This window comes from Mytilus galloprovincialis, chromosome 10, assembly GCF_965363235.1.
Source record: "Mytilus galloprovincialis chromosome 10, xbMytGall1.hap1.1, whole genome shotgun sequence".
In the NCBI taxonomy this organism is placed as follows: Eukaryota; Metazoa; Mollusca; class Bivalvia; order Mytilida; family Mytilidae; genus Mytilus; species Mytilus galloprovincialis.
In genome coordinates this window covers 56,266,571-56,288,724 of record NC_134847.1, presented here as the reverse complement: position 1 = coordinate 56,288,724, position 22,154 = coordinate 56,266,571, and the positions used below count along the sequence as shown (strand labels likewise).

The 22,154-nt window shown below is 31.7% G+C and overlaps 1 protein-coding gene across 15 annotated transcripts in view; it reads left to right on the top strand.

Annotated features, from left to right (window-relative positions):
- The window catches only part of LOC143047895 (uncharacterized), a 43,263-nt gene that overhangs the window by 7,777 nt on the left and 13,332 nt on the right, over positions 1–22,154 (top strand). For 10 of the 15 annotated variants that reach the window (XM_076221233.1, XM_076221228.1, XM_076221222.1 and 7 more), the window contains exons 1-9: positions 7,278–7,436; positions 13,083–13,232; positions 13,736–13,851; positions 14,307–14,411; positions 14,984–15,091; positions 16,366–16,470; positions 18,005–18,331; positions 19,506–19,796; positions 21,609–21,857. In XM_076221233.1, coding sequence (XP_076077348.1) covers positions 7,345–7,436; positions 13,083–13,232; positions 13,736–13,851; positions 14,307–14,411; positions 14,984–15,091; positions 16,366–16,470; positions 18,005–18,331; positions 19,506–19,796; positions 21,609–21,857 — 1,543 coding nt within the window. In that variant the 5' untranslated portion in view covers positions 7,278–7,344. Of the gene's footprint in view, positions 1–7,277; positions 7,437–13,082; positions 13,233–13,735; positions 13,852–14,306; positions 14,412–14,983; positions 15,092–16,365; positions 16,471–18,004; positions 18,332–19,505; positions 19,797–21,608; positions 21,858–22,154 lie in introns of those variants that run through there. The other 5 variants (XM_076221220.1, XM_076221219.1, XM_076221226.1 and 2 more) reach the window with 4 other exon arrangements.

The window sequence follows — 22,154 nt, the reverse complement described above, 5'->3', positions numbered from 1 at the left end:
TGTGTACTAGGAAGCTAATTAACCAAGAGTTTCTAGTGTTGAAGAAGAAATCATCGTAATTTTTCGGCTGCCAAATACAGTTAGATGTTGATTTGATATTTTCATTTACAATGTCGTCCAGAACGGGTGCCTTTGTATTTTGTTTACTTTAATTCTAACAGCTCACAAGATTTCCTCTTCATCTATCCGTCTGTTCAACATATCGTGTATGGTAAAACAAATTTGACTTTCACCAACATTAAATTCAAATAATGTTCAAATCTTATTCATAATCTTTTGCGTCATCATCATGGCTATATTATAATATTTTGAAAATACTATAAAAAAAAAATCACGCAAACTGACTTCCAATTTACTGTTTTTATATGCTTGCCGCTTATTTTTTCTCTCCAGAAAACCTGTACTGTTGTGAAGATGTTAATAAGATTAAAAATTGTCTTTCAAAAGAAAAATCGTCCTGAACATGCATGACATTTTTGCCACTGGATGTTAAGCAACCAACAATCAATCAATCAAAAGAAATAGCATGTGTTATATATCTACAAGTTTAATTTAAAAACTTAGCCCTTCAAGTGTATAAAACATATTACATTTTAAATTTGAAGTATCATATGACTTTAAGTTTCTAGCGATTTGGATTAAAAATAAACTTATCTCAACTATTGTATGTAATATCATGTTTTTAACTGATACATTGTGAACCGTGAATAATTTTATGCTTATACTTTAAATGTGCCCCTTTAGAATTTGCACTACACAAATGAAACCATTTATCAATTTTGTTAAATTTCTGATTGAAACGAAACACAGAAAAATATAAATATTGTAACTTAGCTTATTTGTAATAATTTGGATATATGGGATAACAATAAAAATTATTTAAGCAGTAGATTAGATGAAATTAGTTATATTTGATTTTATCTAGTTTGTAATATATGAGGAAATAGTAATGAGAAGCTAGCGCTGAGCATAAAGTTTTATAACATATACAGCATTATTAGTTATCCGACATAAAGAGTTATCTGGAATCTGACAAAGTAAAAAATTTATCACAAGAACAGGTTAGATTTATTATTGATAGCCCAATATAGAACAAAATGCTTATCAATATAATCGTTTTGGAGGATTTAAAATTTTTTTAACTTTAATTCGTAGTGAGAGAAAAATAGGTTTTCCCCAAAAAATCAAAAACAATGTCATCCGTCTTCGAGCATTCGTCTTCCAGATCTTTATATAAAATATATTGTTTTTTTTTTGTTTTTTTTGTTTTTTTTAAATTGGAATGAATTATGGATCTCTCAAATATGAAACTGAGGACGTAGGAATCATTCCGGCGAAAGAGACGTTTGTATTCTGCGACTCCCTTAAAATTATCCATAAATTTTGAAATTATAAAGAAACTAAGGTTTCAACTCCATTAGACAAAGTTGATCTTCGTCTGCATGATTTGGCTATTTATTCGGTTCTATTTGGTCTGATAGCTCTTCAACTGTTTCTGTTTTTTGTGCATGCTTCGTTCCAAAAATCGAGAATTTTGTCGGAACTCTTTCACGAAATTTCATTGTTGTAATTATTGTTGACACAATGTAGGAGAAGGATGTATAAGGTTAACTAAGTCTGCAATAGTGGACGAAAATACCGATGCTTATTAATGAACATAATCTGCATGGCTAAAATCATTGAACCAGTTCTGATAAGGACCAGTTCAACATTTCATTCCACATGATATACGTATATCAATATTTAATTTGGTATGCAGAAAACGCAGAGTTTAGTTATTTTGTCAACTTTACTTTATATTCTCTCTCTTTTTTTCACTTTTTTTTTGGGGGGGAGGGGGAGGGGCATTATTCTCTATATCTGTAAACCCAGCTGTGTAAACCTCATTCACAACCTCATATATCTTGGGTTATTCCAAATAAATATCTGGTATTCAAGCGCCTATTAATGGGATAGGATGCTTAATACTATAAGAGTATCCACAAGTAGAGTTTTGGTGGTCTCTTTTAAAAGTCGGTGCATGAGAATATTATGCTACAACCCTGGAAGTGTCAATATTATACTTCCATGCTACAACCAACCAACAATGTTTTAGTAGTGCTGATATTATATTTTAGAGGGTGAAAACGTGCATTCAGTGTCATTGTTTTGTTATTTTCTTGCAATAAAGAATAATGGATACTCATATAACTTGTGTTTTTTTTTCTACACACATTCAAACGGGAAAACCAAGGGTCTAATTGACAATATTCAATATTACAAAAATAAAAACCAAGTGCTATAGAAGTCTATGATGTTACCTGAAAGAAATACAATTAATTATTATTATATAAACCAACCTATATCAAACTATAAAGACCTTGTTGATTACGTAACTTTAATTAATCAGGATTTGATTTCATTAAGTGATTACAAGTGGCATTACCTTAGTTCACAATCATCAGACAATTGTTGAATAAACAAACCAATTATAGACTAATGATTTGATTAACCATCAAGTCATTATGATGAGTTAATTTTTATAGGTTCCAGTAAATATGTATTTCGATATTCTGTGTATGAACTAAACAAAATGAAATCGCCAAGACATTCAAAGTTAAAGTTATCATTAAAAATAACTTCATATTTTAAAATATGTTGAAAGTGCTATACAACCAACGACACATTAACTCTCATTTTCGTATCGATTTAAAATAGTTCTTTAACTGGTACTTCAATACTTCACTTACCTTTTGTCACCCATCATCGGACACTTTTTAAAAATTCCATTTATACTGTTGAAATGTGTCACAAATTCCTCCAAAATCAATACAGTTTATTCATATTTTATTATGGGGCCGGATCGACTTGGGGCCGGATCGACGTGGGACGGATCGACTTGGGCCGGATCGACTTGGGGCCGGATTGACTTGGGGCCGGATCGGTTTGGGGCCGGAACGACCGGATACCCCGATTTGATTGGCCAATAAATGTTTTAACACACGACGCCATCAATTTACGTAAATATTTTGGAAATATACAGACGATATTTCGGAATCCACGGCTCCTAGGAAAGTTTCTTGTAGTGTTACGTAAAGCGGGAAATACGCGTTTATGTAGTTAAAAATTGGTAATTTTAAATTATTAATTTTTTTTACATTTAGGCTTCTTCCTTTTTTTCCTAAATTGTTACATTATTTGGAGAATTGCGATTTAATGTTATTTTTTTGTATCGTTTCTATCAAATTTTATTTTTATATTTAAACTAGAAATTGATCTGTTGTCTCACAAGGAAACAGCTGTTTTGACGTTTTTTCTAGAAAAAAATCCTAAATTTTCTAAAAACTTTTCACCCACATTTTGTCGGCTTCAATTCAGTAAGCAATATTGAATTTCATGCTAAATACAGGAGCTTACCAGATTAAATTAACGCGACCTATTAAAATAGTCAAAACAATAAGTTTTTATTCCAATTACAATTGAACTTTTTATATCAATTCGAAATGTATGTCATGTTGATCTGTAATATATTTATTTGTATTAAAGCTTGACCAACTTCTTAAAATCTCACAGACCGTACGCGAACAGTCCGACGTATGCCGCGTATTTTGAAAAAGTACGCGTACGGTACAAATACTCATATGGTCTGGAACATAGACGTCTATCTATATTTATTGTTGAAAACTATATTATACTATGTTGCCTTCTGGATGTCCTTAGTTTGTCTTTGTAATTTAATTGCTGTCTTATTAACGTACATGTATAACCTACATTTCCAACAGTTTTCTATAGCTAAAACGGCTAATGTGTATAGAATAATTGTCTTTCTTTCCCTAAATAATATGCTTAAAAGAAGAAGGACCGAGGAGAGATGTGCACAGGCACTTGTTTCGATCTATCAATGGGAAGGTCGACTATCCATATATATTACATATTGATAGTCGACCTTCCCATTGATAGAAACAGGTGCATGTGGCGATGTCCCTAAATAATTTTTTTTTAAAGTAAACAGAAAAAATGCTTCACTTTTCAATCTTTAACTTCCCCTCCCGCTTCCAAATTTTTTTTCTACTGTATTAATTTTTGAAGACATGTCGCATCTACACAAAGTCTTATTGATCTGCAGCTTACCACATATTAGTTTTGATATATATGATCTACATTAAATTCGATTGAAAAATAGTCACTCGAAAGGCATATATATCTAAATAGTTGCAATAAGTTCCATTAACCACGAAACTAATTAGCTACAGTCAGATATTTATTTCGATATTCTTATTAAAATACATTTCTTTTTTGGCCGAAATTACAAAAAAATAATAATTATCTGGTTTGACTGTGAAAAACTGATTTCAGATTTATATTGTACACATAACTTTAAAAATGGGAATAAAACATCCTTCTTCAAACGTTTTATCGATTACCACTGTGCCTGTAGTGATATAATTATAAATAGATTTCAGAACGCGGACGTGATAGAAAGCCTATTTATTAAATTGTGAAGACGTACACCGGTGGGAAATAAGATGAGTAAACAACGATTTTAAAATACCTGAGATTTGCATTAAGTTAGTTGCTTGAATATACAAATAATCAAACGAAGAAAGACTTCAAGTGTAGTTCTATAATATTGAAGATTCGTCTTCGTCTTCTAACATTTGAGGCATCTTGACAAAGAATAAAGAACGCTGCAGCCATGTTAGATGGATTAATTTATTTTCGAAGAAAAACTACGATAGAGTTACGACTGGGTATAGCTGTAGTAAGTTACGCCAGGATTTACGCTTTATTTACGATCATCTTAACTTACGACGGCTTTGTGAAACGGCTGTAAATCCTACGATTTATTTACGATGGACTTACGATGACACGTAGACTTACGGAGGCTTTGTGAAACGGTACCCTGGCCCATTTGTTATCCACGTAATTAATATTGCCAATAATTAGGAAGTTCCGGGTCGAGTCCGATACCGAAACTAATAGTATAATCACCTGTTACCTATTACCTTATCTGTACGTTCCGCATCTGACAGGCGCACCACCAAACGGTGTATTCAGGATTAATATGCTATATACACGGGTCATAATCACAGGGTTGACACTACTAAATTGTCAAATTGTTACCTATTGTAGTATTTTAATCCGTAAGACTTTCTAAGATAACAATACGAATACTAAAAATCGGGACTAAAAATAAGTTTCAATTTCTTAGCGGGCATGACGTAAAACAGCGAATCAAAGAATTCAACTTTATTTATAACTAATATAGGACAATGCTATTGATTAAAAAATACTCCATTCCAGGACCTTTTGTTTTCCAAATAATTAATATTACCAATAAATGATAAGTTCCAGTTCGACGGGTTCAAACAGAAAGATTTGAAAGCAGAGAAAATTGTGTAGATAATCGGCATGACTTTATCAGATGACAGTACTAATACTAAGATAAGGCTTGCGCATAGTTATATACTTTAATTCAGTCACGGACCCGCGATATCACGGGTGTGTTCTAGTACAATATAAACATGTATCTTCGCTCGAATCCCCATATGGAATTTACTGACCCCATATATATCGTATTAGGTCACTAGCACACTATGTAACTAATAATATAAATACAGGATATATTTTCCGGTTATCTCTGGAAAAACCTATTAGATCATTCTTCACAAAACCGGTTTGTGGCAGACATACTCCTGAATCAAATTTAGAACAGTTAATACATTAACATAATAAAAATATATTTAAACAAAAGAAATTAAAACAGGACAAACCTATTTTTATCTTCAAAAGTTTGTCAGGTAAAAAAAAAATGTCTATCATTCCTTAATCTGATACGAATATTTTGCAAGATTGGTTCGTTTTAACATGTGACATAAAGTCATATTTTTTTTTATCATTTCTTACTTGACTTAATTTTTGCACTATCTACGCATTGAATATTAATTATTTACGTAATGTTTAATATAATCGATTACATATATTGTATGTCTACTGAACTAATGATACATTTTTTTGTTAGTTATAAATTTCTAGTTTGAATTGATTGCATCTGCCAGTCCTTTTTACCTTACTGTGTTTCCTTTGTGTAAAAATTCCCCGAAAAACTAAACCTAGATTGTGACATGCACACCAAGTTGGCTAGCCGACCATCGAAACCACTGCGCGCTGGACTGTCTAATGCATTTCAAGTCTTTTCTCTCCAGATGCTCATCTTTTTTGGTGAAATATCTCCAAACATGTGATACTTTTTAAGCCAAAATAAAAACTATTAATCATTCATATTTATGAAAGATATGTATACATGTAAATTGTCGCAAATGAGTTCCGAATATTGGCGCAATTGATACATTTAGAAGACAAAATTTGGCGCAAATGATACCCCCGAAAAAACAGTAATTGGCGCAAAAGGACTGCTGCCCCTTTACGAGTGATTTTTTTTTATACATTCCAGATAACTAAAATGACAGTTAATACCCAATCTTATCAGTTTGAACATTTCCGAATATTTGTGCAATTTTTATTTGGATAAATAATATAATGTGGGGCTTCTTCCAGACAGAACTGCAGTCATGATCATATTTGTTGTTAATTCATTTAAAATTCGAAGCTTAAATTTCTTTACTGGGATACAATCTATTTTAAATTCATAAAATGAGAGCTAACTTTCATCAAAGGCAGTAATATAAAATTATACAATGATTTAAAATCAATAAGAAATATAACGTAATGGTCAGGTGTACATTCGGAATTTATACTCTGTGTATGTAGACTTTTAAAGTACATCTAAATAAAATAGTTGGGACCTTACTGCAGTTGCAGTCGGAATTTCCCGCCCTTTATTTTACTGAGCCTACATATTGTATAAGTTGTTAATGGTTTATCGGCCTAAATATGCAAGCAACTATTGCCTCTGAATGATTTCGGCGGTTACTTGTGTTTTTACAATGTCTTATTTTTGTTAGCCCTCACACTATTTATCATAATGATAGCGTAATTTCAAATAGATATTTATATGAGACGTTTCTATAAATATGTGCATATTGAAGCAACTGAAAATGTAAATTTTGTAAGAAGCATCCAGCAGAAGATCACAATAAAAGGAATGGAAAGCGAACAATAGAAAATTGAAAGAGACGGAATAATGTTAAAATAACATAGGTTAGGACACGATAATCATTGTCATGTATTCATTATTAGATCAATATTATAATATTATTTAATTGTTAAAACATACATGTATGTTCATTCACATAATTTAAAAAAATAAATGTTCTTTGAAGCGAAGCCATTCAAATCAATCAACAGGTAAATCAGGTGACATGTAGAAAAGTTAATAATGTAAGACTTATATACCCGAAGAAAATGGCGCAAAGAATTCTTATAATTCTGGTGATTTTGTCGGTTTTATTTATATTATCAGAAGGTCATTGGTGGAGGAGACATCGCAAACGACCGTGAGTTAAACAAATTAATTTTTTTGTTGTGGTTTTTATTATTCCCTTGATAACACAAAAATCAATTTTCTTTCTGTTGATGTTTGCGGACGTTATGCAAACACATCATTAGAATATATAATAAAGCTAGCTTACAAGTTTTATTATTTTTATATAATTTTGTGAATTAAGAAACAATTGAAGTACATCATTAGAGATGTGGACAGTGTATTTGAAAGACGATGGAGGGTAATATATGCAAAAATAATTCGCGCAATTTCTTTTAATACACCTTGCAGTGTTTAAAAAGAACTGCATGGGTTACAGGAAAGAGCAAAGCTTTCAATTAATGTCTTTTAATTTTCATTGGCCAATATGATCTGAAATTTGACAATATCTGCCTCAAACTATAATTTGCGCTATGGAATCATCAGTTTCAGGGTTAATGAATATTTTCTGTCCAGTAGCGGGTAGATGTCATCATAGTGCGCACATTATGAAACAGTTCAAAGTACTTGTCCCTATAGATTCTCAGTGCTCTGCGATAAAACTAGACATGTAGCCAAGGCTTCGTGTTGAAGACCATACCTTGACTTATAATGGTTTACTTTTATAAATTGTGACTTGGATGGAGAGTTGTCTCATTGGCACTCATACCACATCTTCCTATATCTATGTAATCCGTGAAATACTCCAGTTTTTATGGAAATGACATTTGTTATTTTCTCTTCTTCTGGTGTACTACGTACTTTACATATTTTATTTCTACAGTAATATTGATTATCTGTTATACTATAACTAGCTACTAAGGTAGCATCCTATACTTAGTATAGCAAATAAAAATCGATGTTAATACAATAAATTATTGACAATTGTAACACTATTTGTTGATTATAAACACGGTATATGATACATTTTATTTAATTTCCAGTTACATCATTGATGTCATGCCTAAATTTTAGAGCATAGATATTAATAAATTGCAATTGGCTTCGAACTAGCTCCAATTAACCGAGAGTACTCTTAGATTGGTACTTCGTGTCTCTGTGTCTTTTATGATATCTCATTGTTGAAAGTCGCATAGTCACCTAAAATTGACTACACCCTCTACATTATTTGCTTATTTTTCAAATAAGCTTTATGTAAAAAGATGACTTAAAAAAACATATTTCAAACTCGTTATCAGCCAAATCTGCCAATTCATTGGTCTTCAGTATTTGAGTTTTCCAAAGGTTCATTTTTGTATCTCATATATAAAGGTAGCGAATTCGAATGAAATTCGCATGGTGTTGTCCGACATACTTCAAATCCATTTACCTTTGTTGTACATGTTTAAGTTCACTTATTGTCAGATTATATGTTTTTGTTTTCTTCTAAGAAACATATTTTCCGTGTATTAAACCTTTTTGCAGTTGCATTACTTGAATAGCTATAATTGTATAACTACACAATTAGCTGAAACTATCATAACTTATATACAAGGAAGTACGATTTTATTGGTTAACTATATTTAAATATAAGTCATGTTAAGACTACAGGAGATTAAATTTCACTTTTTAGAATTGATTTTTTTTAAATTATGAAAAGGAATTGAAATTGGAAGTCGGAGAATATACATAATTGTTTATTTTCCATCAAATAGCCGGGTTTCGGAGGTCATAACTAAGTCACTATATATCAATAATCTGATTGACAAAACATGCTGTTTTTGTCGCCTCCTCTGTAAATTAACGTTTGGCATTCTTATTATCTATTAAAATACGAGAGACATCTTTTTTGTTTATTTTTCTTCGTTTATGTTTGTTTCATTTGAAATCATTCAATTCCGAAACAGAGTTTTCTCATTGTAGAAGTCTGTACGGTTACGGACTGTAATTTCTTATACATGTAGTTATATCCACTATATTGAACTCTGATGGCGAGTTTTCTCATTGCCAATAAAACCACATCTCCTTATTTGAATGTTAAAAAGAATTGTACTATTTCACATAAGAAGTATATAATAATATTACACTTCATTTCATGTCTTGTAACTTGACGACTTTTCAAGATTTTTCAGGTAACGTGGGTTTTTCCGAGAAACATATACCGTATACTACATGGTGCATCCTGGTTTACTATCTAATTAATTCAATGAATTATATAATAAAATGATATCAAGATTGAATTATCATTATCATAAATTCGTCATACACACGTTCGGTTTACCCACAAGAGCCATAAGGTCAGTTATCAGAACATAAATTTAAACATTTATAAAGGAATTGAAAGTCGAAGAAGGTTTATGGATATACATGTATTAGCATTGAAGTGCATTAATTAAAAAGGAAGGATATACCTTTTGTCTAGGAGTTACTATACACATTGTGTTCATTTCGATCAACAATTATACATTATTGTTTAGGGGCCAGCTGAAGCCCTCCTCCGGTTAAGGGATTTTCTCTCTATGTGTTAATGGTTGGGATTTTGTTTCTTTTGTACATTTCATGTTTCCCTTCTCAATTATTTTGATCTTGACACATTCTCATATTCAATAACGCATGCAAATTCCTTAAGCTTATTCCGGATTTGTTTTTGGTTTTCCCGTATTGAGTTAACCTTCAGAAGCCATGTGATCTTTTGCCATTATCTTTGCATTCGTAAAACTTTTGGATTTGGATATCAATCTTCATTTTGTGAAGCATAAAACGAAACGAAACTACGCTTGGCTCAGGTTTAAAATTGCAATAAAGTATTTGTTTCTATTTTGACAAAATAAATCATGGCTAGCTATTTCGAATCTTGGGTGAATCAAGTTTTTCTTTATAAATGATGATCTAGGACACTATAAAAATAAGATGTGGTATATTACTAACGAGTTAACTCTCCATTAGAGACCATAATGATGGTCAACTATAGCTCACAATACAGCCTTCAACAATGAGCAAAACCCAATTACGCATACCAAGCATTAACAGGCCCTGAAATAACAAATGAAAATTAATTTAAACGAAAACAAGAATGTGTCCATAGTACACGGATGCCCCACTCGCACAATCATTTTCTATGTTCAGTGGACCGTGAAATTGGGGTCAAAACTTAAATTTGGAATTAAAATTAGAAAGATCATATCATAGGGAACATGTTTACTAAGTTTCAAGTTGATGTAACTTTAACTTCATCAAAAACTACCTTGACCAAAAACTTTAACCTGAACTTCGCACTATCATTTTCTTTGTTCAGTGGACCATGAAATTGGGGTCAAAACTATATTTTGGCATTAAAATTAGAAAGATCATATCATGGTGAACATGTGTACTAAGTTTCAAATTGATTGAACTTCAACTTCTTCAAAAACTACCTTGACCAAAAACTTTAACCTGAGGCGAACGGACGCACAGACGGACGAACGAACGAACGAACGAACGAACGAACGAACGAACGGAGGCACAGACCAGAAAACATAATGCCCCTCTACTATCGTAGGTGGGGCATAAAAAAAACCATAACGGCCTAATGTTTGTTTATAAGAGTAAACGAACATGATTATACAACAAGCAGGCACATACAGAATATGGCCGAGTAAAACATGTTTGTGGACTCCCCCCCCCCCTAAACCGAGACGCTACAGCATTAGAACAACTTATAAAAATCATTTGAAATGGACAGAACGATTTATTCTAACCGCGTTGAATTTTCAATTGACGTAAAACAGCAAAAAAGTTTGGTTTACATAAGTAATAATAAGGATTTTATGTCACGTTTTAATAACCGGGAGGTAGCTTAGAAAACATTTGACGCATCAACTGTAGCTGTTCCGCTCTTTATTAACCACATATCAATGCTGTAAGATGCCTTAATCTTGTAACAAAATGCTGAAATCTTGGCGAATATAGTTTGTTTTTATTAAGAAAATATGACCTTCAACTTTCTCATACAATTTTTTGTTCGACATGTATGTTTTCATTGTGTCTGTTAGACCTTAACATTTAATGAAAAAACAAAATTTGACACCAATTGGGGTTTTGCCAATCTTCCTTATAAGTTCAAATATGTATGTAAAGTTAAATCACGTTTAAATACATCTGTAAGAAGATTTGAAGGTTTTAACAATTATATTTCACTGTGTCTATAAATAACATTATATAAAATAAACACTTGGGTTATGAATGAAATAATTGACACATCATAAACGACAGAAAATAATTATGAGTGTAGAGTATACATATTTAGAATGGTTATAAACTCAAAAATATATTCTGAGAGAAAATATGATAGGAAAAGCTTACTTGATGTACTTTTTTGGGGTTATCAAGAAAATATAATATTTAAAATTTATCATATTTACCATTTGCATGTCACATCGATGAAACACCATACATAATGATGATAATGTGGAACGACCATCTCGTATTCCCGCCTTTGTTCCCGTTAAACTTTAAAAAAACACACAATCATACAAGAATTATTAAGTTTTTATACCGTAATTGTTCATTCAATATATACTTTTAAGAATTATCGAGTATAACATAAACATGTCGTAGTTATGATTTAATGCCAAGGCATTATGAACCGAGGTTAAATAAACGGACATCATTTAGAATATCTATATAAATACAGACAAGGATTTATGCATTATTTTTGTTTACAAATAACTTCAGTACGTCTGTCCTACATGTTCTAGTAATGTTATTTAAATCTCTGGATCTACTGGTCCATATGTTTGCAAGTCACGTTCTATAATCAGCCTTTGTGTTGATTATCACGATTTGAATTGTATAAGATGGTATAGTTATACCAATATGGAAATTTATTTGATACTATAAATACCTACTTCAATGTGTAAAGTACAAGTTACATGTAACGCAAGTAAATCCTAAATACACAGACAAACGACCACACAATTGGAAAAGAATGGAATAAAAAGTGAATTCGAACAAAACTAGGTACACATGTCTGACATAAATCATCTCCATTTACCTGGTCTTTTTTTTTCTTGTTCTACAATTGTCTCAACAGCAACAAAAAATAAACAAAATCCAAATTCACCCACATTCTGTTGTTGTTGGTTTGTTTTTTATTTTAAAAGATTAATCTTACTTGTCGTTTCCTTTTGTGTGGTCACCTTATGCTTTTTTTTTATAAATATTAAAATGTTTCCAAATTGATAGTGTTAGATTACGACACCACCAGAAAATAAGATACATAGACACAAGCGTTCAACATTTGTTGATTTCCTTGGCAACACCCTCTATCAAGGAAGTCATGATAGATACGCATGATCTTGGATATCTCACTATTTGGAGAAACATATTTCATATACAGTTGCTGCTAAAATGCTTGTTGCTACATAGAAAGGGAAAGTTCACAACTGAAAAACTTGCACTATCTCCTTAGTCGTAAAGTTTTAGACAAAACAAAGTAATTATCAAGAGTTAATACCAATCACTTATAAATACGAAATATGTTACTTTTGACAAGTACATGTGAATTGAGAACTCTGTCCCTTCATATGATGTTAATCAGAAATAATTCGTAATAATTCGACTGATACAGTAACTATAAATCATTAAAAAAACATGTTATGAATGAATATGTTAAAAACAAGATTAAAGAACAGTTACGATAGGCAATGCTACCTACCAGCGTTATTTGTTTATTTTGTTTATTTTATTTTATTTATTTCAGACACAGACACTGTCCCTCACGTGATGATGAAGATCATGTGTGTTGTGATTGGGAGATAAAAACATATCAACAGACAATTGAGTACTGCAGGAAATGTCAAGTTACACCTACTGACTCCTCTGATATATGTTACTACAGAAAAAGATACAGGCAAGGAATACTCACTGTTATTAAAATTCAAAATAAGAGGATGTGGTCAACGTACGGCTGACCTTTAACAACGAGTAACACTCGTATCTTATAGGAAATGTAAAATTTATAAAGTTCCTGGCATGCAAAATATGAAACATTTGTAAAAACAAACGACCGGATTTAAGCTATAACAATACTCTAAAACAAATATAGCAGACGACAACCAATGACAATCAATGATATGGGTATTAACATTAACGTGTAGACCATAGAGACACTTTTTTTTATCAGACACTATTTTATCACCATGAGGAGGACTCAATTAAACAATAACATATGTGTATTTAAAAATACTAGCAAAACAGTTCGTATACATCAGCAAGACAAAATCAAGTGTAGTGAGCAACGTAAAAAGTACAACTTACGAATCGAACATTTCACAAGTTAAAGTCAGAAATAATTGCTCACCTTTATATTTAGAAAAACAAACCAATAACATAGATGCTTTTTTTTTATTGTAGCTATAAGATTAAACAAGGCTGTATTGATCGTGTTAAGTATAATGTGACGGAGTCAACATGTACACCAAAATGTTGTGACGGATGGACACGTGACGAATATGGCCAATGTTCCATCAGTAAGTTTTTATTAATTTTATTTCCGGTTTTGCTTTATTAATTATATTTCTGATAAAAGGGGTTCTGCATGTACGTGTATTTTTTATTTAAATTAATGAATTTTAGGTTTCAAACAAATACTTAATGCAACCTAAAATAAAAATAAGTAAGGAGATATGGTATGATTGCCAATGATGCAACTTTTAAACAAATTTTAAATGAAGAAGATGTAAGCAATGTTTAAAAGTGAGATTTTGTGTTTGAACCCATGAACCGAGTCGGGCGATAATGAACATGCCTGATTTTGTCTGTGTGCGTCTATTTCTTTATTGTATTGCCCAATATTGTTTTGCGATTCCTGTTATCATTTTCATATATACTATATTTAACGCATAAATTAGTGAACAATAAAACTTTACTTCCACAAGTTAATCAACAGTTTAAAACTTTAAAATCCCTTTATGTACTGTTGTAGAAGCAGATGCCAATACCCAAGAAATTGTCTGTGAAAATGGCGGGTCTCCCGCAGGAGACTATTGTTCCTGTCCGAACGGATTTTCCGGGACACATTGTGAATCTGGTATGTATAAATTATCATGAATCCATTACGTTACTATTTGTTTGTTTAAATAGAGATGGTTATTATCTTATGCATAACAAAAGATGATCTGAAGTCTTCAGGACATATATACTCGAAAAGCACTTATGTAACCATACACATACCATGTGATTGGTATATTTTGCCATGTGCCATTCCACATTAAGTCGATTTGTAAAACTCGTTGTGCACCATGGTAAAAAAATAGACCCCTGGTGTTTATATGTATTGGTAAACTTTTACAGCAGCAAATTGATATTTTTTAAAAGTTTAACTGACTTTGATAATGCAATGGAATGGTTACTAATATATGATTCCCTTCACTTGCTTCGTTGATTGACAGCGTTTGATTGTGTCAGATTTTATGGATGTTTGGATGTTCCTCGACAAATTAAAAATAAAAAGTGACTTTAGCTGCTTAAACTTAACCCATTAACTCATTTTCCCGATGCAGTCAGTGAGTAAAACTTGAATCTAACATTAATGTATTCGTGCCATACAAACTACAATAATAATCAAAACAGTCAGAGATGTAATTTTCCCTTTATTTCCAGCTGTTTGCACGCCTCATTGTTTAAATAATGGAATTTGTTCTGGCAGAGACGGAGAAGCTGTGTGTGTTTGTCCCGATGGAAGATATACCGGGAAACAGTGTGAAACACGTAAGTTTGGTTGCCATGGACAAATTAGGTATGTGTTTGTTTGTGTGTGGCAAAAATTAATTTAAAATCTTTGGCACAAAAACGAATAAAAGTCGAAAGAAATAATTAACTATTTAATCCAGCATTTCCAAAGCCCAATAACTACTATAGTGGCCAATTAATATTACTGACGGGTTTGCAAATATAACTCATGATCTAGATGATAATATTGAAATATAATTAGGTCTTTCCACCTTTCCGTGGAAAGACCTATTGAATTTGTTCTGATTATTATTATTATTATTTTTTTTTTTTTTTTCTTCCGCCTAATTTTTTTTCTTGCGTATTATTGATGTTTCAAAAGATGTCGCTTAGATATTTGGAATATGGTATCGTATAGTTTATACGCTTTAAAACTTTACAACTGTGTAACAAAATACTTTACGTTGTAAGAGTTATCTCCCCAAACACTGTTTTTCTTGTGGTCACTACTCCTTCGCAACCGTTAAAGATTACGACAAATTTATTTTACCAAATTGCTCGTTACATCTTCAGGATTAGGATATTCATTTGGACCGAAGCTTTACGGAGACTCCATATGAGAGTTATTCCCCCTTTTCCATTTAATTAAGTGATATGCATTTCTAAATGGTAAACCATAAGTGATAAAGACATAGGGTCTTTAGATTTGGGGTCCTTGGTCGAAAATAATAAAAATGAGGTCAAGGTCATATTCTAAATTTGATTTTGGCTTATTTTCATTTATTTTCAAATACCTTATGACATATCGACAAATAATTTTTCATAAATTGTTAGTTGCGACATGTCCTTACTTGTATATTTTGATTGAAAGGGTGCGCAGACAATAAATGGGAGTTTTTGCCCATCTTACATTTAGAATTACGCGTAAAGTGATATTACTTATAAACCAAACATATTAAAGACCTTGGGTCTTTTGATTTAAGGTCCTTGGTTTGTGAACTTGAAATTGAGGTCAAGGTCATAGGTTGATATGACGTTCTAGATTTTGACCTTTGCTTTAAATTCATATAAATACATCATAAAGCCATAGGAACTAACATTTTAAACTGATTTTTAATATTTCAATATCAAAATAGATCTTTACTAGTGGAAAGACCTACAATTGTTCTCTGAACAATTGGTTTTTAATTTTAATAGAAGTGATTTTCAACTTTTTGTACAGTGTATAATAGCAAAATCTGTGGATCATTGAAATTTAATATAAATTCTTTAAAAATTGAATTTATGAAAGTATCTATCGTTTCTTATTGTAGCTGTGTGTAATCCTGCGTGCCAAAATGGCGGAAGCTGCATTGATGGAATATATAGACCAATGTGTTCTTGTCCACCTGGCTATGAAGGAGAGTCGTGTGAGAAAGGTAGGTATGACATGTAACGCTTCTTTGAAGTATTATTATCTACATTTTGGTCACTAGAGAGTTAAATCCGAAGCCAAAATTGGGGATCATTGGGCTCAAATGTTTACTTTGAGACATGCCTGTCTTTCAATACATGTTTAAAAAGCGTTTATCAACTTTTTAATGGACATGGTGTGTGCGTGAGTATGCTTGAAGATGATACGTGTTTCCATACGAGCAAGTAGCGTTTAGGAATCGCATTTTAGAAAAATGGCAATTGTTTTTCCCTTGTTCTGTTGATTGACAGCGTTTGATTTTGTCAGTTTTTATGGATGTGTGAATGTACTTCCACAAATTAAAAATTAAATGTAACGTATGCTGTTTAAACTTAACTTGTTAACTCGTTTTCCATATGTTATCAGTGAGTAAACATGAATTTACCGTATCATATAAGCTACGATGCATAAAAGGAGATATAGGGAATTAAAATCCATTAGACAGCAAATAAATCAACCAAAATGTACAAGAACAATAAATATACATGAATATACATATTTGCTTCCATCTGATGAGTTAAGCCTTTTTCAACTGATTTTTATAGTTCGTTCTTATGTTGTACTGTTATACCACTGTCCCAGGTTTGGGGAGAGTTGGGATCCCACGTACATGTTTAACCCCGCCACATTATTTATGTATGTGCCTGTCCCAAGTTATGAGCCTGTAATTCAGTGGTTGTCGTTTGTTTGTTTGTAACATATTTGTTTTTAGTTTATTTCTTTTATATAAATAAGACCGTTAGTTTTCTCGTTTGAATTGTTTTACATTGTCATAACGGGGCCGTTTAAAGCTGACTATGCGATATTGGCTTTGCTCGTTGTTGAAGGCCGTACGGTGACATATAGTTGTTAATGTCTGTGTCATTTTGGTCTCTTGTGGACAGTTCTCATTGGCAATCATACCACATGGCTGCCAAGGATATAAATCGACCTTATGCAAATGATATCGACACATCTACAACCTATTTCGCGTTGAAATAATCGTTACGGAAAGTCTGTCACTGTTCAAAAATTTAGCTGTTATACGAAATAACAAAAACCCTACAAGATAAAAGTAGAGGAACAGGATATCGAACCCATTAGGCTGAAAACATAATTCAACATTAAAAAACAAAAATGCATTAATTTGAAAAAAAAATAAAAAAAATAGGTGTACGAAGAAATAAGGAAAGAAGTATAGAAACACGGAACCCTTAAGACTAAAGTATTTGATGATAAAAGCTATTACATTTTGCTTTCTTATGTAGCTACCAAGGTAGCGAGCAAAATTTTACCCTACTTATTGTTTTCGATTTCCTTCTCCAAGTTAGAAGTTATCTTAGTGAATTATTACACTATACGAGTAGTTAATCCAATGATTTAATTTTTTTTCATTACACATTTTACATCTGAGTAGGAGATTTTCATCCTGATAATCAAAACCCCATAATTGTGTCCGTAATGAAATATAAGGAATCACATGCACAAAGTATTGATAAATTATTACTTTGTATTTACAGAAGTCAAAGATGGTGATTGTCCTGCAGCATCAGGTGTAGGAATTTGTGCTGAAATGTGTAAAACCGATTCTGGATGTCCAAACAAGCAGAAATGTTGTATAAACGGATGTGGTGCTCACGAATGCACGGCACCAGCGGCTACAACATGCACTTATCAAAGTGAACATTATCCAATCGGACACCGCCGCCAACAAGATTCCTGCACAACCTGTCTATGTAAAGATCCTAATAGTAAACAACAGTGGGAATGTGTTTCTATTAGTTGTCCCAGACTTCCATGCTACAGAACAAAGATGATTCCTAATTTGTGTTGTCCGGTATGCGACGGTAAGTGCACAGCAAGAGTTAACTACCTTAACATTGGGGAACAATCTAAAACGTATGAGTTGTTTGGAAAGAATGTTATCACACTGATGCTCTAGTCACTTCAGTTTTTGTTGTTTACTAAAATAGAGCCATGTGATAACAGTTATTGTTAATGTCAACATTTGGTTAACATTTGCCCCTTAAATGTATCTAATTCTAGAATGGTAAATATTCATATTTGACCTTGCTTACCTACTTTTAATTAGTAACTAAAACTGTAGGGTAAATCGTTACTAGGCCAAATAAAAAAAGTATGTGTGTTTATTGTACCCCTACCTACCCTAATTTTTATCCCCTACTTTAAAGCGTTTTTGGTCATTTTTGATTAAGCACTGTTAAAGTCACAATGTTGCTCCCATAGACTCAATGTAAAAAAGAATTAAAAATAAGTACCTACCTACCCACCCCTTTTGTTTTAGTATGTGACAGTAAACACACATACTTTTTTGTTGGTCTCTATCCTGAACGACAACTTTAGAATAACTTTTAGCTATTTGCTTATTCCATTCCAATTTTACTTTTTTCTATTAATTGATCCTCTGTTGCTTTTATCCATAGCTTTGAATGCACATACTTTTATGTTTGCCCATTATACTTATGCATTGAAGATAATTCTGTTTACTTTGATCAAACTAATTGCGTCCATTTGCAAAATCTAAAATAACTAAACAAACACACTAAGATATGAGAGCAAAATATTGACACTAATTTGAAGTACATGAACACGTCTTGTTAATTTTTATCGTTTACAATTTAGTAGTATTCTTTTTATTTTTAAAGACCAGTGCGTGTATCAAATACCTACTGTAAAAACACAAGCGTTCACATTTAGAATTGTGAGAGTATATGAGTAGATAAATATACTTAGTCTAGTATTGTAATTTTCAGAACTTAAAAACTCAAATGATTATATTTTTTGTCTTTTTAATGGATATATGTAGTTAAATCCTATGTGTAAAGACTAAAGCAAAAAAGTGTATTTTTTTTAATGTTTGAAAAATAAGTGTAAAAGTGTAGTCTATATAGTACATGTTTTTTTCATTGAAACTGAAATAAGTACTTAGTACCATTTGATTGTTCCCTTCTTCCTGCTAGATTGTATCATTATAAGAATGAGTGTATTTCAATATACCAGATATGCCAACCACAATAACAACAACGCCCGTACCAACCTCAACTACACCAACACTAAAGCCGACCACAACCTTGTCTTCCACGTGTATGGAGAATGGAACACGTTACCCAATGGGTGCTACTATAAATAGAAATAATTACTGTGAACGTTGCACATGCATGTATACTGCATCTGCCAATGGTGAATTGTATGATACTACAAGCTGGCAGTGCATGGTGACAGATTGTTTCTGGGATTCATCATGCGCCAATTATACAAATATTCCTGGTCGATGCTGTCCTATCTGCACCGGTAAATGCTACGTCATCATAAAATATACTCACACAGTGTAACATAATATATATTTGGTACGGGTATTGGAAATACTAACACTCACTTTGCATGATTATAAAGGGAAAGGTGTCACTGGTAATATGTGTGTCCCCCTCCCCAATATATTTATTATATATTGCTCTTGAATTGTTATAGCAATGGTGGTGCTTATCGTGGCTTTCAAAAATATACCTATTTCCTCATGGCTTAATGTCTTTGTGTTAAGTTATCATCGTCCCTTTTCTGAAAACAGTGAGCAGGAAAAGTTATGTATAAAGAAATGAATATAAAACCAAAGTATTTAATTCAGATTTCGTAAAGTATCATTTAACATTTTGTAGTTAATGTTGTGGTTTATATTTTGTGAAAAGTGATCAAACATTTGTTATTGTGACTCTTGCATGGATACATTCTAATTATGTCATGTGACCAAGACATTATTTCATCCGAATTCAAAATGCATCACCATGCAATCACGATGAATGTGTTAATGTAAGTATTGGTGATGCATTTTGAATTCGGATGAAATGATGTCTTGGTCACATGACATAATTAGCATGTATCCATGCAAGAGTTACATGTTGTGATAACTTAACACAAAGACATTAAGCCATGAGGAAACAGCCATTAGTTAGTCATTTAATAATGAAATCAAAATATTCAGCATACTTCATATTTAAAATCATAAAAAAACCAGTGTAATCTCATAACCATTTTAAAGTACTTGTCAAGTCGAATATAATGTTAAAATATACTAATCAGAATCATAACAAATTGACAGTACATTTAAACTAACAAAGGACTGAACGTACTTGTAATCAGTATTACAATACAACTTATACTAACAATTGCAAGTTTATCATTCAATATTTAAATCCATTTAATCTCTCAAAATATAAACTTCTTATCTCTATTCTATTAACATAATTTCAGGTACAGTAGCCATGTATACAGTTTAAAATACTGAAATATTTTATATAAACTTATTTATTTTCTTACAACATTATAAGATGACTGAGACATACTGTGTTTATAACATAATAAATTAATGTAGTAATTTGTATGCCTAAGAAAGCAATTATTTTAATAAGATTCATCGTGATAAATATCGTTTTTACTTCAAAAATGTTTTAGTCGCTTAAACTGAGCATCTTACTTCATTCATTTGATATGACAGTACAAAAATATGGTATTGACAACGAACCTATCAGTTACTTACTACGGAGACTTCCATCCTGATAAGTTTTTTGTTAAATATAAATGTTCGTGTTTGAACACAGTTATCGTAAATAAAGTTTTCATTGATATACCATCTATTCACATATTCATATATTGAACTCTCGACCTCTTTACTTAATCAAGTTGTGCTTTTCCACGTGTCCTCGTTTGTGGTCAACTTTGTATAGTTTCGTAAAATGTGCCACAATGTTACAACCCTTATGTAACACGATTTGCTAAACTGGTCTCATATATATCTTTAGGATTAAAATATTAATAATGAATTATTTGAATTATATTATTGATAATATTTTTTTAATTTTTTTTTCTAATGGAATTCTCTGTACAGTATATGTATTTGGAAGTAATGTTTCGTTAAAATGTTAACTCATTTTAAAATTTGGAGAAAAATGCAGTTTATGTATTATAACTATTTTACGGAATTTGATTTAGGAGCTTACTAAAATGAACCAGTTACTTTCATTGTGAACTACTGTTCTAATGTGTGCATTCATTCAAATATTTACCGTAATCGTCATACACGAAATGCAACCTTTCTAACTCGATTAACAGATTACTTATCCACTACAACCATGAGACCGCCTACAACCAAAAAGCCTGCTGCTTCCTGTTATAGAAATGGAACGAATTTTGTGATCGGCTCTGAAATCCGAGGAAACAATGGTTGTGACAAATGCATTTGTGGTTATTATGGGAAAGATTTGTTACCAACATGGACCTGTTCACCGGCAGTCCAATGTCTTTGGTTTCCATCAAACTGCACAAATATTACGACTGTGGGATGCTGTCCAACTTGTGCTGGTACAATGCAATATACATATGCTTACGTTTTTATATAGCATTTTTTTTAGGGTCGGCATTACACTTATGTATTCAAGCATATCGCTTCAATAATCAGTTTGAATAATAACATCAGGAAATTGCATAGAAGAAAGACTTTATTAACAAATGCTTTGAAAGATGATTAATAATTCAAAATTTACTCATATTCATGTTGATAAATGTCTAGAAATGATTAACTGAACATTAAGGTTTTCAAAACTAAGGTTATAAAAAACAAGTGCATACAAAAATATAACGTATAATTCATTGCATTTT